This window comes from Cetorhinus maximus, chromosome 3 (genome assembly GCF_964194155.1).
Source record: "Cetorhinus maximus chromosome 3, sCetMax3.hap1.1, whole genome shotgun sequence".
Taxonomy (NCBI): Eukaryota; Metazoa; Chordata; class Chondrichthyes; order Lamniformes; family Cetorhinidae; genus Cetorhinus; species Cetorhinus maximus.
This window is the reverse complement of record NC_135881.1, coordinates 90,609,033-90,627,667: the sequence shown is the minus strand read 5'-3', so window position 1 is coordinate 90,627,667 and position 18,635 is coordinate 90,609,033. Positions and strand designations below refer to the sequence as shown.

Below are 18,635 nucleotides of genomic sequence, written 5' to 3'. Positions count from 1 at the left end.
CAGCTCTAAGCAAAAAAAATAAAGCTTTTGGGAGAAGCTAAGGTCTTCAAGTAAAAATTTCAATGAAGGCATTTAAAGACAAAAATAAGTGGAAAAATGTTGTAAAATAATGTAATTTTCTGAATTTGCTTTATTTCCAACTTCATGAGTTACAGGGAAAATAATATTTTGAGATGACATGGCAGGCAGCATACTTTGGAGCTGGGGGGGAACAAATTACTTCAGGTCAATGGTTCCCAAAGCTTTCCACTATCAAAGTTTTCCTCACTTTGCATCTGCCTCTTATAGACTAACCGATAGAGATTAATTGCTATGATTAATCAACAATTCCATTATTGCTGTACCATGCAACAACTGGGATGGTAGAAGAAATACTAGACGAGACCTTGACCTTTTATCATCTAGCAATTCTTATGTTCCTATGAACAAAATTCAAGTATGCAAAAATGGTATAACAAGTGTCATTGTAAGGTCAATCTTCTAACCTTCTTCAGCCTTGCCCATTTGCAAAGGTAGCCTCTTTTTTAAAAAAAGGAGTGTCAAAGCATTGTTAACAGTCTATTTATCATGTTGAGTCTGCCACCAACTTGTACTCTATTCAGTCGGTTCCTATTCACTAGTTAGCTCCTCAGCCAGATTTTCTAATTTGTTTGTTCAAACACTAAAATATGGATATACTCAAAAATACAACAAAATATTTAAAAAGTGAGAAAATATAGGGTTTCAAATGAGAAATAAACCAACTGAGTGTAACTCAGAGTTTATGATATCATCTGAACAGATATTTTGCCACATTCTATTAATGTGTTTTAACTATTTGTTATTTAACCTATGAAAGAAATGCTAACAGATTAACATGCAAAATGTTTTTAAACTCAGAATCCACATTATTGTTAATTCTTATATCATGTATTATTTTATCTTGCATGTACTTTTTGAATTTAGTTTACATTTGAGATAGAAAACATCTCCCTTATGCCAGAGCCAAGAGAATGCTGGTAGGATGGCACTACTGCCATCTAGAGGCATCAGAGACCACCCATGCAAATTCTCCTCCCTATTCCTTCCTTATGTTTCCACTCCTTAGAGATACTTAATCTTCTGCTTGGCAAAGCTCAAATTGGGATAAATAAGCCACACATCTGGAATTATTTTTTAAAAAAAGTTTCCTACCTAAATAAAAGAGAAGCACTGTCCAAACTGGAACAGAGATCGTTTTAAGAAAACGCTCAGTTTTTGTATTCCACTTAAATGAAACTGCCAACACATACCCAACAATAAGTGTCCATACCTATAACAGGATAAAAATAAGAGTTAATTAATTGCTTCAACCATTTCATTGATATCATAGGTATATCTACAGCTTAATTCAACCAAAACCAATTTTATCTAGAAAATAAATTATTATAGAAATTGACTTAACTTCTAAGGGCTAAGGAATGTCGATTAATTATTTCATCCAGACTTTAACATTTTGACACATAGGGTGAAATGTTCTACAAATGTTTCTTTCTAGATAATACACAGGCTTTAAAAATAAATTGTGATCTATTATAAATGAGTAATTTTCAAATATGTAAATTTCTTTGGCAAAAGGGCTTTCAGCCGCCAGGAAATAAAAGGACTACAGCAGAAATAACAAAGCAGCAGAGTCTAATTTTTAACAACAGAATGAATAAATAACATTTTGAAATGTAAAAAGACTGATGAGGGACCTTATAAATGAAACAAATATAGACAATAATTTTTCAACTTACACCTATTTGTGTTCTAGAAAACAACAGATCAAAATCTCTGTACCAGCCAAATAAAACCAAATGCCATATCCAGTAATTCTGGTACGCATAGCAAAATGACTAGCATATGGAAAAATGCACTAAAAATTATAACTGGAATTAATGAGCACATACTCAAACAATCAAGAAAATAAGGAGTGTGAAAGTTCAGTTAATGTCTTTAAGTAGCTTCATAAAGACAAGTGAAATTGCAAACATTAACCCAAAATTCAAAAGATAAACTTGAAATGAAAACTATAGGGCAGTTAGCCTACCATTTGTAGCTGAGAAATTATTGGAACATTATATATGCCTATCAAAACAGCATGCTGAATAATCAGCAAATATTTGTAAATATTGATTACAAACTGCTGGAAACTAACCTAAGGGAGGGCGGTTATCCAATGGATGTAATTTACTTGGACCTTTAAGAACATTAGATTAAATACAGTATTTTTGTTCCCAATTGTTCCCATCAGAAACAATCCTGTAGCATAATTCATCCAGTGCTAGTGTCAAAAGCAATAATTCTCTCAGGGAACTGATTTCCTTGGATACTTACATCTGTAGTTGAGAAAGTACTGGAGTATTATACACAATGTTATCAATGTTCATTGAACAGCATGCTAAATAATCAGCATGAATTTGTAAACACAGGTCATCTCTCATTTGCTCTCAGCTTTCACAGTTGGCATTTGCTTCACATGCGCTATCTTGAATCTGTTTGCAAAGAAGCCAGGTGCGCCATGTAAAGTCACAGGCAAAGCTAAAATTTAAAATGCCTGTAGCGTGATGAGCCTATAATACATGTCGAACAAATTTACAGCAAAAAGCAACTGAGATGCTGACAAATAAACAAGCAGCATGTTTAGAAAAGGGAATTAAAGTTCTATTTGGAATGATCTAATAGAATGGCACTGAGCACAAATCTAATGCCATTTGGACAAATAGCAGGACAGAGGCATATGGAAAAAGGTTACAGGGATCGGTAAAGACTAATTTCACAGTGAAGAGTTTCTTGACTGTGAAAAAGGGTGTATTACTAACTTGATAAAATCTCAAAGGCTATTCAAAATTATTTGAAGAAAGGTTGGTTGGTTATTCAGAACTTTTCATCAGTGGGTTAAACTGACATGAAAGAGTCCACAGCAGGGAAGATCATATGTGATCTGTGGAATAAAGTGACCTTGCTGAGACAAATGTTTGTTTCTTGTTCATGCTTTATTATGCATCTCAAAAAGTGCATCAATACTTGACAACTGTGGCGATGGGACATGCAAACCCTATTCCTAAGTTTACCACTACAGTAAGATAATTCTTCAAAGAGAACGAGAGAGAGAGGAGAGAGTGAGGAGGGAGAGAGTGATAACACAAGTTCTAGCAAGAAACGGTGGGGGGGAGAGGGATGGCGTCTGTAACGTATATTTAAAAAATGGAATACAAAACAAGGAGGGGAAAATATACTGGAAGGAAGAGTATTTATCAAGAAGTCAAAACAAACCTGCAATTGGAGCAAAGGTGCAGCATGGACAAGTACATTTTCTATAATTTTTAACTGATGATAGATTGCTAGTTTTTTTTAAACAAGGGCATCAAACCAACTTGAGGTCCATTTTGAGTGGCACCTGATGGTATAAAACCATATGAAACAAGAACTTACTTTGTCCAAAAACTTTCCACGTTCAAGTACTTTTTCATCTTACTCTGCAGTTAAACCTTCATCATTCAAGAGTACAGCGCAAGCCAATTGTAACTAAAATCATCAATCTTAAAGCATTTTCATGGAGAAAGTGCACATACAAACTTTGTTTTTTTTATTCCTAATCCTAAACATTTCATGTCAGTTTAACCCACTGATGAAAAGTTCTGAATAACCAACCAACCTTTTAATATTTATCCTTAAAAGGTCAACTGACATGACCCAATGGAATTTTCATATCTGTTGTAACAAACTTTGCCTGCCCTTTGATACTCAGGTGTTGATACTATCTAAACCTCCAGTGGGTGAAGCAAACATTTCATGTTATAGTAAGTGGTAACATAATAGTTACATTACTGAACTCATAATCGAGGGGCCTGGACTAATGGTCTCGAGACATGAGTTTAAAATCCCACCATGGCAGCTGAGGAATTTAAATTCAGTTAATTAAATAAATCCAGAGCAAAATACTAGTTTCTATAATGGTGGCCATGAAATTACCAGATTGCCAATAAAAACCCATTAAGTTCACTAATATCTTCAGGAAAGGAAATCTGCTGCCCTTACCCTGTCTGACCTATATGTGACTCCAGAGTCATAGCAATGTGATGAACTTTTAACTGCCCATTGAAATGGCCTCGCAAGCCCACTCAGTTAAGGGCAATTAGGAATGGACAATAAAATGCTGTCTTGCCAGTGACACCCACATCCAGTGAATGATTTTTTAAAAGGGTGATAACTAGCTGGTAACTTCATTCTGAGAATCAGGAAACAGTTAGGCGCAACATTAAGGACATGGGAAAGTGGAAACAGAAAAGTACTATCAAACAAAAAAAGGTAAAACTCATTTAACAAAAATATGTAGAATCTGGTCACAGTTACTCCTTTAAGTAGCCTGCAGATCAAAAAAATGCAAAGTGGATAAGATTAACTTAAATTTACTAATGGACTGAAAATTAACTGAATTTCTCACTGAGGATCAGAGGTTGCAGAAAAGTAAAACAGGTTTGGCTGCAGACAACACACGCTTTGGGAAACAAATTAAACAACGTATTCTGTTACAGTAATGTTTAATTGGGTGGAAATTGTCAAGAGTTTTCTATATGGTGCAATTTAGTAAACAATACAGCATCTTTTACAATATTCCCAATTACATGAACAGACTTATATTTCTATTTTTTCACTAGTCTTCACTGACTGGTTGAAAGGCAGTTGCTTTCAGACTTCTAATATGTCAAAGCCATCCACTAGGAGGTGTGAGACAGCAGGCATTGGACAATTTTCTTCCCTCCCTTAAATGCTTGGATTTTATTCGGCATTATTTTGACAGCAGCACAAGAAAGAAGGGTAACACACCATGGGGAGGAAATCACACCTTAAATGCGGCAGTCTTCCAATATACTAGAATCTCAAATTGAAATTTCTTGCACAAGACCAGAGATAGACAGCTCAAAAACACTTCCAGGTTCAGGTAGACAATAGTTATTGAAAGCTTAATTTTGTCCAGAGGTAAAATTCAATTATTTAAAAACATAATAAATATTTTTCTTAGCACTGTTGCCAGTAGTGCCTCTCCCATCTCACCAAGGATTTTTTAATATGTTTCCCTGACCACAGTTCCAAGGTTCAAAGTCTGAAAATGCTAAATAGTAAAGTAAAACTTAATGAAAAGGCAACATTGCTGCTCAATACTAAAAAAAACGGAACCAAAGCAAGCTCAATAGTGATTTGCCTGTCCTCAATCAGAAGTGAAAAATGTGACACATATTAAAAAAAAATGACCATGCAGCCTCTCTCTCAAATGGAGCACTCATCAGATCAAACTTACCTTCATAATTCTGCTTGCAATGTACACTAACCCCACTTAAGAACAGTATACTCTGCTACACCAATTAAGCTGAGTGAAGTTTTTAAGCTGTGCCTAATTTTAGTTTTTTTTATACTATGGACTGATGCTCAATAGAAACTAAAATGTTTCACAATAGGATCCATGGAATCAGTGAGAAGATTTTTTTATTCCCTTCATTGCCATTAAGAAAAGGCATGCCTGGGTCTTACTGAACTCTTAAGGGGAATGGAAGTAAATAAAAGCAGGCGTTGGAACTGTGAACACAGAAGAGACGAATAGAATATTAACAAAGAGGCAAGAATTGAGATTAAAAGGAGTATTTTGCTCTCACAAACTACTGGATATGAGGAACAGATTCCAGATAAAGCGGCTCATGTTGCACCAAGGAACATTGATAAAGAAACAGTTCATTGTGTATCAATGGTGGATCATAAAGAAGGTGACAGAGGCTGTGTGGACCATGGTGATTTCTGAACTGCTAAAACCATTGCAAATTTATGTCAAAGAGGACAGCTAGTTTGGGGTAAACAAAGTTAAATGGATACTATGCAGCCTTTCTGAGTAACCTTTATAGGGGAAAGGAAGAACATTTCCAGCAGTTGAAATTAGTTGAGTCCACATAATTTTTTTAAAAATCACAATTAGAATAATGGGCCACTTTAACTACTCCCAAATAAACTGACAGAGCAAGGTAGCAGAGGGATACATTGAATAAAGATTTTACAATGTGTGCAAGGCTCCCTTCTTACCCAGTATGTAAAAAGCACAAGAGAGGAATTTAGTAAGGGGAAATGATCCAAAACAGATAAAAGTAGTAGGTAGAGAAGAACATGTAAATGATCTAAGTAATTCAAAGCTGTTTTTAAAGGATGAGAATAGAACTAGGAAAAATGAATAGGAAACATTCACTGAAAGAAACAGAACAGCAGTGGGAAACAATTATGTGATGATCAAGAGTCCAGAGGAGATATATTCCACTAAAAAGAACAAACTAACCAACAAGACATCATGTATAAATAAAGAAATAAGGGCAAAATTGAAACTAAAGAAAAAGGTATAGGCCATAATATTACGGTGGGCGTGCAGGTGCACGCCCGACACACCCAAGTGTGAAATGACGCGTGATGATGTCAGGGATGCGTCCCGACGTCATCGCACAGTCTAGCGATGTTTTGTTTGGCAGGCGCGCACCAGAGTCAGCTGCACTCCCGCCGATAATTAAAAGGCCTATTAAGGCCATTAACAACCTCATTACCTTGAAACTTAGGCTGCCCGTCCAACCTAACAGTTGGTGGGCAGACGAAAAGGCCAAGCGGCCTTTACATTTTTTAGAAAACCTCATCCATGCGCGGGATGAGGTTTCCTAAAGCTAATACACATTAAATTAAAATTTTATTTTGGAATTAAAAACATGTCCCATCCCATGTAAGAGTCACATGAGGGGACATGTTTTATTAAATTTTTTACTGTCGTCTTTAATTTTTTAAAAAAACGCTTCAGTCTCCCTGAGGGAGCTCCGTGCCACAGGGAGATTGAAGCGCTCTTTCTCGCGCATGCATGAACTGCGCACCAGGCCCGGCATCTCTCTCTCCTCCCCCTGCCTGCATAGGTGGCACTCAGCGCTGTCGCTCACGATCCACGCAGGGTGGGCCTTAATTGAAAAGAAGTAATCAATTGGGAAGGCAAATACCAAACTAAATTAACAAGGAATATAAAAATAAAGTAGTCTGCAGACAAATAAAGAAAATCAGGATAGAGATAAGGCAACTACACATGCTAAATCTTACAGCTAGTTGGCAGCAATACTGTCTTGATTTTTAACAGACACAAAAATAGTAGACATGACATTAGAAGAATAGACACGAAAAGGAAACAGAAGAGATATAAAGACATTTAAGATTGAAAGGAAGGGGTTAATTGATAAACTAATCAAACTTAAAGAGGATACTGGTCCAGATGGATTGCATTCATACATACAAAGAGGTTGGAGACAAAATAGCAGAGGCACCATTAGAGATAGAAACATTCAATAGATAAGGAAATAGTGCTTGAGGAGTGGTGGACAGCTAATGTGATTCCTATAATTAAAAACATGAACCAAATTCGGGAAACTACTGGCCAATTAGCTTTTCATTGGTAGGAAAGATAAAGGATCCTTACTCAAACATGTAAGAAAAAAACATATAGAAGCTGAGAATATAAATGAAGAATAATCAGGACGGATTTTAAAAAGAAAGGCCGTGCCTGGCCAACCTTACTAAATTCTTTGAAGAAGTAACAAAGATGATTTCGAGGAACAAACAGATTTATATAGAGGGACAAATACAGGTACCGAATATTAGACCCATGACTAAAGGTCAGAGCATGTGGACTCAGTAACAAAAACAAAAAATGCTGGAAAAACTCAGCAGGTCTGACAGCATCTGTGGAGAGAAAGACAGAGTTAATGTTTCGAGTCCGTATGACTCTTCTTCAGAGCTCAGTAGGCTGGCTACAAAACAGAAAACAAAGTAGGGGGTTAAAGGTAATTTTCAGATTGGCAGAAGATGGGAACTGGTATTCCACAAAAATTGGTAACTGGGACTACTGCTATTCACCATTTACATAAATAATTTGGACTAGGGGATCCTAAATTTGTTGATGACTCCAAATTGGAGTATAATTAAAATACAGCGAGCTGTGACAAAACACACAAAGACATCAACAAATTTGCAGAAAGGGCATGAAATTGGTCAAAGATCATTGATTTTGATAGCTGTGATGTGATACATTTTGGTAAGAATGAGGTCACAATCTCCTTGGAAAATATCAGTCTAAATGGAGCAGAGAGATCTTACGGTACATAAACACAAATCACCAACAGTAACAAAACTGGTTAATAAGGCCATAAAGAAGCAAATAAATGCTAGGGTTGAATTCCAGAGGAATAGGACTGAAAAGCAGACAAGTTACGCTAAACTTGTATAGAATCATGCTTAAATCATACTAGGACTACTGTGTGCAGTTCAAGTCTATTATGAAAAAATGATATAGAGGCATTGGGGAAGCTGCAAAAAGGGTTTACTGGAATGATACCAGAAATGTGAGATTATACCTATTAGGAAAGATTGAACAGGCTGGAGTTCTTTTCTTTAGGAAAAGGTCTTTAAGATTATGAAATTATGAAAGAGTTTGATAGGATGGATGTAGACAAGATCTTTCCACTTTTTGGGGAGACTGGAGCTCAGAGCCATAAATATACGATAATCACTAAAGTTCGAGAGAGAATTCAGGTGAAACTTCTTTACCCAGAAAGCGATTAAAATTTGGAACTCGCTACCACAAGAAATGGTTGAGACAGCTAGAATAGATGCATTTAAGGGGTAGCTAAATAAACATGGTTATAATCCTTGGCCAGACCCTGGGATGTGGAGGGGTGGGGGGAAGAAGAGATCTGGTTAGGGACCAATAACATTTTGTTTCAAGTAGATAAAGTTTGAGATTCAAACACTTACTAAGTGAATAAAGCCACAGATTCCACGGGTTTGGAACAAAAATAAACTTTACTATACAAATTCAGAAAGATAAAACAATATCTATCTTATACTCTAACATTCAGGGTAATTATGAGGTACATGTGAATTAGCAGGTGTTATAATGTGGCCGATGATGTGTGTCAGGCCGAGCAAATCCACAAGGGAAACTTGGCCACGCTATCACAACGGTTTTACAATTTGTATTTATTACGAGAAGATTTGTACACTGAATTCAGAAGTAATGAGTGCACTAACAACTTGAGAGATTTTAAAAATTAAATTAAAACATTAACAAAAGAAAAGAATTCAAACACAGACATAAGATTACAGTTACTTGATATAACAAATTCAAAAATTCCTAATAAACCTGACTCCCAACTACACACCCTCTTTAAGGCAACAATCCAAAATAGATTTTAAAATTTAAATAAGCAATCCAGCAAGGTTACCACAGCACCCACGGGACAGTGGAATTCCAAAGGCTTTTAACACAACTTTAGTTACTGGAGCTGCACTTCTTCAGAGTGGCTAGAGGCTTTTCCCAAGTCTGGTTCATACAGTGTACCTTTCCAGATTTTCCACAGCCACATACCCCCACATAGCCTTTCATCCTTCTTTATATATGTTTCTCTCTCTTTAATGTGTAAAACCCCATTGTTCTGCGTATCTTTGGAAATTTACTTTTTCCATAATATAAAAATCTTTCATGTTGTCAATATAGCCTTTTCCTTCTGGGAAAAATAAACATATTGCTTTGCCTCACTTATCTTGTTAGTTGTAAACATTACACCAGCCCTTTGAAAATCAAACCACCCCTTCACTTATGTAGAAATGTAAATTTCCTTCATACCCTGTAGAACCCTCACCCTAGCTTATCCATCTCCATTTCATAAGCCTGCTTTACACCTAACTCTTTTGATAATTTCAATCTTGTAGTCTAAGTGTCTCTAGTCTAATTAAAACAGTCACACAGGCAGAACCATCCACACTTAGCCTACAATACTTTTATGAAAAATATGATAGTTTCATGACACAGGCAAACTGTGATCTGACACCACACTATACAATAGATGACATATGCAATCAAAACAGATTCCATGGATTTCTCAACAACCCACCCAGACATTTCTCACATTGTGAGCCAACCAATCTCACTGAAACTTTGTCTTTCTCATAAGGGTTTCCAATCTCCACATTTGAAAGTCTCGCCTTAGAGTTTTCTCCAAAAGTCGCTCCCACTTGGATATCTTCAACAATGATCCACCTCACAGTATTTCAATCTCGCCTTCTGAGATTCTTCTCCCCTGGACCTCCGAGCGCACCCAAGCTTCACCTTCCACACACAATATCAGAACTTTGGCTGTGCCAAGCTGAACAACACGGCTCCAAAGGGGCACTTTTGCCCCAACTTTTACAGCACAGAATCGCCAACCTTTGGCTGCCTTCTCAGTTCTTCAGGGCTCCTCGCGTGCCCACTTCGTTTAAAGTCTGCTTCCTGCAGCTCCTTCTTGAATTCAGAGCCTATTACTCTGCTCCTTTCCTTAACTTCACTCAGGGGGGAGCCTATTCCTTTCCCCTGGCTTTGTCCCTAACCTGGGGCTTTTTTGGGGGACCTTCTCCCAGTCCCCCTCCCTGGTTTGGGACCATCTCCTTGTCCCCCTCCTGTGTCCTGCTCCCTGGGACACTTACAAGATAATAGCGCTCCGTATCAGGTCATTTGACCTGCCTCTTCACATTGATATCTTTTCCCTTCTGCACAGGTGCACAGGGCAGTCCCCGGTCTGGAGAACATAAGAAAAAACAGACTACGCATGTGTGGCTATTTCCCAGCTGGCGCATGCGCAAGAGGCCAAAGGTCCAATAGAAACCGGAGTTCCCAACTACAAACTAAAGGTGGTAAGTATATGAGTTTCATCACAATATATGTGGGAGAAAGGAACAGAGGTGTACATTAATGTGGTTAGGTGAAGGTGGGAGGCGGCTTGTGTGGTGCACAAACACCAGCATAGGCCTATTTAGCCAAAAGGTATGCTTCTGTGTAAGTACTATCTAAACCTATAAGACACTCTTCTGTTGTAAAAACACCTTTTTACAAAAAAGTGGCTGCGCACCTCCGATCCATTAATCAGCTGAACACACCTGTATGAACAGCATATAAATCATATAATATTTTGTTGCAATAATCCACCAGGATTTGCCCCACTGTTCATCATTTTACTTGCTCAATGTGTTAAATAACCACTGATATTGGAACACAGTCAAAAACAGTAGCTCAAGCTTAAAAAAATTGTAAGTACTAAAAGTGCATGTTGGAGTACTTAAGAAAACAAAATATTCAGCCTCTGTAGTTATGCATCATATGTGAGCACGACACAAATGCACTACCCAGTGAACATTATGGGTCTTCGTCAACTTGTTATTGCATTATGCTGCAGAAGTCCAAATGAACTGACGGCAATAAGATGTCCCATCATCACTTTCTTTACAGGATGGTTCAAGATGTCACGTCATCACTTTCTTTACAGTTCAAGAAGGCAGCTCACCACCACCTTCTCAAGGGCAACTAGGGATGGGCAATAAATGCTGGCCCAGCCAGTGAAGTCAACATCCCATGAATGAATAAAAAAAGACTGAAGAGCATAATTTGCTCTTGAGAGCTGTCTAGAAGCAGGGCCAAGTTTGAGAGATCATCAAATGGGACATAAATACCTAAATACTCACTTCAATAACTTCAAAAGAACATTATTCAAAGGTCAAAACTTCCCACCTTGTTTAGACTTCCATTCAGAACCTTCAGTCTTTAAGTTCCTCTGCATCAAGAACTGGAAACATCATTTGCATTTTAGCTCCTAGTTAACAAGTTTAAGATCTTTGCTTCGACTTTACTTCAACATGAAAATATAATGGTCCAGACTTTGCAATCAATAGTGAAGTGATGAAAACATAAAGATAAAAACAAAAAACTGCGGATGCTGGAAATCCAAAACAAAAACGGAAGCAGAAATACCTGGAAAAACTCAGCAGGTCTGGCAACATCGGCGGAGAAGAGCACAGTTGACGTTTCGAGTCCTAATGACCCTTCAACAGAACAGTTCTGTTGAAGGGTCATGAGGACTCGAAACATCAACTGTGCTCTTCTCCGCCGATGCTGCCAGACCTGCTGAGTTTTTCCAGGTATTTCTGTTTCCGTTTTTGTAGTGAAGGGATGACGCTGGTTGCTGACTCAAAGAACTGCCATATAAATTAAGCAGGTTCCAGAGCATCACTTTCCACTATTTAATCTGGTTACACCAATAGGCGATCAGTGGAGTCCGGCAGAAAAGACAACGTCAAGGAGTCAGAGCAGCCAACCAGATTGAAGAATTTTTATTAGTATATTCAAGGCTGGGATAGAGATTGATTCTCTGAGAGATCAGAAATCTAAGGGTATGGGGAGCTGATTTACTTTTTCAGGATAAAAAGAGGTTGTTCAGCAGACTTATGATTTTGTATGCCGTTAAAAACTTAGTTACATCTAATTCAACACGGTTTACCATTTTCAATGGTTTTACACCGAAGATATCTGAAGACTGCAACACACCGTCAGCAGGATCAGGGTTCACTAACAGCAGCTTCCATATTTCTGCATTTAACTGTGCCAAAAATTGCTGTCAGTTTTACACAGTAATGGCGGCGAGCGCTGACAGTTTTGCCATCATAACAGCTGCAAATTCCAGGCCAATAATCCCATTTTAGAAAAATCCTATTCCAGAACCCATCATTATTTAACAAGAGAAATTAGTTGTCAGTAAGGATGCAAAGCAATGTTCCCAGCCAATTACTGTTGAGAAAACCAGCTGGATCTCTACAAAAATATTGGGTTATTCCACCACCGACAACAGTTTTAAAACATTACATTTTTCATATGTCAGCAATGTCCAATTGATGTCTTACAAGTACCATGCAACTGTTATATTCTTGAAATACAACTCTTTCGTTTGCACTCAAATCACCTGTAGTGGGGCTTCCCCTCTGACTGGCCTATAGTGAGATTTTGTTGACTGTGTGATGACAACAATATGGAGGAGCTGTGGCCTGGAACAGCAAGAAGCAAATTCAGAAGAGGTGGTGAGAAACTGCATTCAGCAAAGAGCAGCAAATGCAGTCCAGTGATCACCAAACTGGCAAGTCAGATATACACAACCTCACTACCTTCTTTTACTCGCATGGTTCTAAATGACAAATTGTGAACCCTGCCAGTCACAATTAGATTTTTTTTCCCCATTATAGATGCCAAGGTACCAGGAGGGGAACTGCACATATGAAAGAGGAAAAAATATACAAATCTGACCTAACCTACCATGCCTTACAAAGTGTGGCAAGAGGATCTGAATCATTAATGCCAGAAACCACTGTTTGTTGACCTCCCATATGAAGCAACTGGTGGACATGGAACGATGCATGATTTATAATAAACTTTCACAATAGTGGGAGGCTTAAGAGAGCATTTTAGCTGGTTTTAATTTGCTGTCAGGGGTTTTCCCATAATTAACAACACCAATGAGACAGAGGGTTATCCTAGTGGAGAATGTTTGTTTGTGACAAGGAGGAAATTGGTATTTGTCAAATAAATTTACTCCAATTTTATCTTTTTACAAGACGACCATCAACTAGTGACTGCCACCTTGGAGGGGTCGGGAGGTAGGGGGAAGAAAAAATATAAAATCAGTCAACTGGCTTCACAATTGCATGGCTAGTGATGGGAATTCTGAAAATAATTTTGCTGTGACCGACCTAGGGCCCTCATAACCCCATTCCCCTACCAACCCCCACATCCCCTGCCAACCCCCTCACAAGGACAAGAATATTCCAGGTTAGATGTTTCATTAATGGAAGCATGGGAATGGGATAAACCTGCCACTCGGAGCTTGATTCTTCCTAATCAATCCCTGAAATCTTACAATACAAATCCCTTACAGTAGGGTAGGCCAAACTAGCCAACCAATGAAAAGCTTACTAGTGCTTCATGCAGGGGGGGGATGGCTGCACTATTTTAGCTGGCTAATTTGAACCATGAGGGAAGAGCACACTAGGCCTTAACTCATGCCAATCTGCAAGTAAGTTTCCTGAACTTGGTTGTGCACTTCATAACAGACAAACATAAGTTTTACATGGGCCTGGATTTACCGCAGAGGGCCTATGTCTCTTGGCAGGGACGGGAAGTAGAAGCGCTGTCCACTGCAGAGTGCAGTCGGAAATCGTGCCGAATCGCTCAATGCTGGACTCATTAATTACGCAGCCGGGGATTTCCCAACCTTGTTCACGGCGGGGCGGGCAGTCAGTCGCACATCCTGCCATCATATCCTGGTGCCCAAGTTAAAAGGCATCCGGACAGATACAACCTTATCGTGCTCTTAGCTGCAGACCAGGACATGGAACGCTGAGCCCAAGAAGCACCGGCACCTAGATTCAGTGATGCTTCGCTGGAAGTACTGTTGAATACAGTGGAGGCCAGCAGAGACGTCCTCTACCTGAGGAATAGAAGGAGCAGGCCTGCCCAACTCACTGGGAGGCAGTCACTAGGGTGGTGAGTGACAATTGCATTCACTACAGCACAGCCCTGCAGTGCAGGTAAAGGATGAATGACCTCAATTGTGCGTCCAGGGTAACTGAATCCTCTACTCCCATAGAAGAGGGTGAGACCTGACCCTAAAACCGAGTCCAGCACCAGCTCCTGCCCGCAGAGGACCAAGGAGGATGAGGATGATGAAAGCATTGCATCTGCAGAGCCATCACTGGGAACTGGGACATGGGCCTCAGCGGCAAGGTATGCTGCCTATGCATAAGAGAGTGTCTCAACCTGATGCGGTGATGCACAATAGCCCTACTGCAGTCCATGTAGGCTATAGGTAGAGAGGCAACTGCGGTTCTTTGATGTGCCACACAGAAAGCTCATTTTGTGTTGGGGGTGGTTGGTATAGAGGGCAGCAGCATTAACTGCTGATGCCATGCCTCTGTCAGCCTTATCCTTCTGTCTGCTTGAACTCACTGCTCTGGAAGCTGCTGCCAAAGAACCCTTATGGATTAGCTGCAGTGTATCTTTCACATGGCACACCGTAGCCAGTGGGTCACTGGTGAAGACTGACATCATGTGAACAACACCTGCATCCCAATTGTTCTCAAACCATGTTCTCTCCTTGCGCAGAACACATTAACACAAAACAAGTGCGAGAGAGGGGGTACAGGAGGGGGCACAACTGCCCTCCGGCACCTCACACCATTCGAAGAGTGGGCTGCCGAGCTGGCAAGGGAGGTTTAGGACCCTTCATGTGCAGATGGCGAGGTCAGTCCAGGCTCCATCCAGTAAGGGACCATGCTTACTTACTTGACATAGAAATCTAAGGGTCATGCTCAGTGCCATGTTGGAGGCAGCCCAAGCAGTGAATCAGTCTCTCCTCTTTTCATTACAGATGCCAGTAAGAAGAGGGTGAGGCCTGACCCTGAAACCGAGATTAGCACCAGCTGCTTCCTGCAGAGGACCAAGGAAAATGAGGATGACAAAGACATTGCACCTGTAGAGCCATCACCGCTATCACCTGTACTCTCCCGCCAGCCCAGAGACACACACCTCGGTGGACACTAGATCTAGTTCAGGCAGGGTGTCACACTCTGGTGCTCACTTCACTGACACATGTCCACAGCAGGAGGAGGCAGAGACAGCCAAGGTCACTGGTACTCGGAAGACTGCTGGGGAAGAGGCTTCATCTAAGTCTGAGTCAGATGATGAGACTCTGGGAGCAGTCCTAGACAAGATGTTGGAGATGCAGCAGGGGGTGAGGGAACATCAGGCAGAAGTGTCAGAGGCCCTCAACAGAGTGGTATGTGAGGCAGCAGGGTCCATCCGTCTGCTGGCTGATGAAGCGGTACCGACATATGCACGCATCAAGGTCTCCATGGTGAGGATGGCGGACACCATGGAGAATCAGTCCAGCAGAACGCCCAGTTTCTACGGAGAAGCGTGAAGATGTGAATTCCATCATCACAGCCATGAGCGAGCTTTTGCAGTGGCTACGTGAGTGTGGGACAGGGCACCCCAACCTCCCTCTGAGTGCCCCTTTGCCTCAAGGAAAGTGCCCTTTGCGCACCCAAAGGGCAGAGGGATGACAGGCAGACATCCCTGGGGCCTCCACCTAGGAGTCTTTGAAGGTGTCTGGCTGTTCCAATTCCCCTTTGTCGAGGACCCCATCAGCTCCAGCCTCTAGGACTACAGAGGGTGCGCCTGCCCCAGAGCAAGAGACCCATACTAAGCAAGAGACCCATACTAGGCTCCAGAGGACGCCCACCAAAGTCATCAAAGACAACAGGGCATAACGGTGACCAGGGTGTCTCCACTCCTGCTGTGGATGTTAGGGAAGCACCTAGACCCAGTGGCAGGAAACATAAAATAAAGAAGTTCTGATTTCACTATGGTGGCACAGGTGCACTCTCATTGTTGATGCACACTTGTTAATAAATGTACCAGTGCACTTGAGGTCCACTGTCTTTTCATTGCACCTGTTCGCTTTAATGCCTGTGTACACCCCTATATTCAAAGGGACAGCCCTGCTTGGCTCTATGTCCGTCCGGAATCATTCATGCACAGGGAGGCATCAATCTTTGCCATGGTCCTTGCGAACCATGTGCGAGAAGGCTCCCATGCATGCTGCTCCTTTGCTCTTCACAGCCTTTTTGATACAATCGCTTTTGCCTCGTCAGAACTACATGTTGGGATTCCCCTTTGGTTGTCCAGTTGAACTGACCTGCAGCTACGCCCACCTGATGATACTCCTCCCATCCAGCATTTCCAAATCTGGACTTCGAGGCTCAGGGTAGGCCTGAAGCAGCCATGGTATGCGTCTCTTTCACGGCTGACTCAAACACCTTTTACCCTCCCCGTTACCCACAACTCCCCCGCCCATCACCACCGATTCCCCCCTGTCACTGTCAGCCTCCCCACCATCACCCTTGAAACCCCTCCTTCCCCATCGGCTCATTAGTGAATGCCCGAGTCTCCTTCCTCCCCAAAGAGCCCACCCCAGTCACTGTTCCAATGCCACCCACTTGTCCTTCCTACCCCAAGGATCAGCGTTTCATTTAGTCTCTCCTCCTCCAACAATGCTAACGGCCCCATCACCCATCATTGCAGGACCCTCACCCTCCCACCCTACTGCATACCACTGCTGCCTTTAACTGTAGTTATTCTATCATATCACTAATTCCTTCACTTTGCCCCCCAGGGATTCTTCAACTGATACCACAGACAAATCCCTCTGAACCCTCTCCCCAACTCTCAGTCCCATTCCTCCTCCTGTACACCCACCTCCACTCACGGTCCCATTCTGCCCCCTGCAGCCCTGCCACTATCAGCCCCATTCTTCCCCCACTGCACCCATCCAAGACCCCCGCAAGACTTCCATCTTTCCCCCCCCCCCAACCTTTTGGCACCCAAACCCATCCCTCTTTGTTCCTCTCCTCCCAGTCTTCTTTTCCCCACACACCCCACCCCCGATAAAGGCCCTTGTCACGTACCATTACCTGCTACAGACTTACTGCAGCTGCCGGCCGGCCGCCACATCGCGAGGCTGTGCCTGCAGCTGCCGGCCGGCCGCGACATCGCAAGGCTCCAGGCATCCATTCAGCTAAGTCCCAACCTGTACACGCCTCAGTGGTCCGAACGTGTTCTGTCGATTGGATGGGGGTCAGAAAATTCCAGTCAGGTGTTCATTTGAATCCTGACCACGAGGTGTAAAATAGCTTTGCGACAGCCTCTAGTGGGAACGGCAACCTGCCATTATCTTGCCATGACAGTCAGGTCAGTTCCTGCTGTCGGGAAACAGTTTTCAGCTTCCGATGCATTGTCTGCCCCCACCCGTCATAAACCTCTCCGCGGGTAGGACCGGGAAATCACGGCCTTGTAAGGATTCCTAAGTAGCTTGGTTAGAATACTCTAACGTAGGTTCCCATGAATCTTGAACATCAATTAACAAACAAAAATCTTCTAAAAAACGAAGGTGGAATAAAGAATACTCCCTTAGACATTCTTCCCCTCCTAACTATTTGAGATTCAAATGTTTGAAAGCTTAGAAAAGCACTTTTCAATAACTGATTCAACTGTGTACCCATTTTATCAAATTAAACATGTCAGCATTCAAAGAATATCAGTTATACTATATAAAGTTTATTTGAAATACTTTACCTTGATGGGATTCTATCGACTACACATACATAGGTCTCATGTTACATGATATCACTTAACAACATAAATGACCCAACTGTCAGAGAACTGGTAGCGGGCCTCTTTTCAGAAATTATTTCTTTTCCTGGCTCTTCAGCTTTGAAAGGTTGGCCATCTATATTATAAATTGTACCCCAACAGCGTTGTTAAAGGATTCTTCAGGACTTTGTGGTTAGACATTTTATCCCTTGAAGTGGGGTAATTGAAATAATTTGATATTAAAACTGGTATTAAAATGTGCATTAACAGCTTTAAAAGTAGTCAAGTGTAGCTATGAGAACTCTTTCTAGGCATGATGAGAAATATAGTCAATACTGTGAGAGCTAGCTAAGAATCACAAGCCATATACCTAATGGCCTTCACAGCTTGGTTAAACAAGGAGATAAGGAAACAGACAAGGGAGTCACTAAGTCCCAAACACAAACAAACCCCTGCTGAGGCTGTTAAGATAACGGAACATCTGCAGAACAAAGTACCCTCACTCTTGATTAGGTGATGTGTGTGTTAAAGCAATTTCGGTGATGGGGTTTACTACGCGAGAACC

At 41.1% G+C, this 18,635-nt stretch overlaps 1 protein-coding gene across 3 annotated transcripts in view; it reads right to left on the bottom strand.

The window, feature by feature from the left end:
• The window catches only part of tmem245 (transmembrane protein 245), a 209,956-nt gene that overhangs the window by 154,340 nt on the left and 36,981 nt on the right, over positions 1–18,635 (bottom strand). For all 3 annotated transcript variants that reach the window (XR_013576178.1, XM_078538661.1, XM_078538662.1), the window contains exon 2: positions 1,174–1,291. Coding sequence is in view for 2 of the 3 variants with exons in the window: in XM_078538661.1 (XP_078394787.1) it covers positions 1,174–1,291 (118 nt within the window). In the remaining variant the exon portion in view is untranslated. The remainder of the gene's footprint in view (positions 1–1,173; positions 1,292–18,635) is intronic.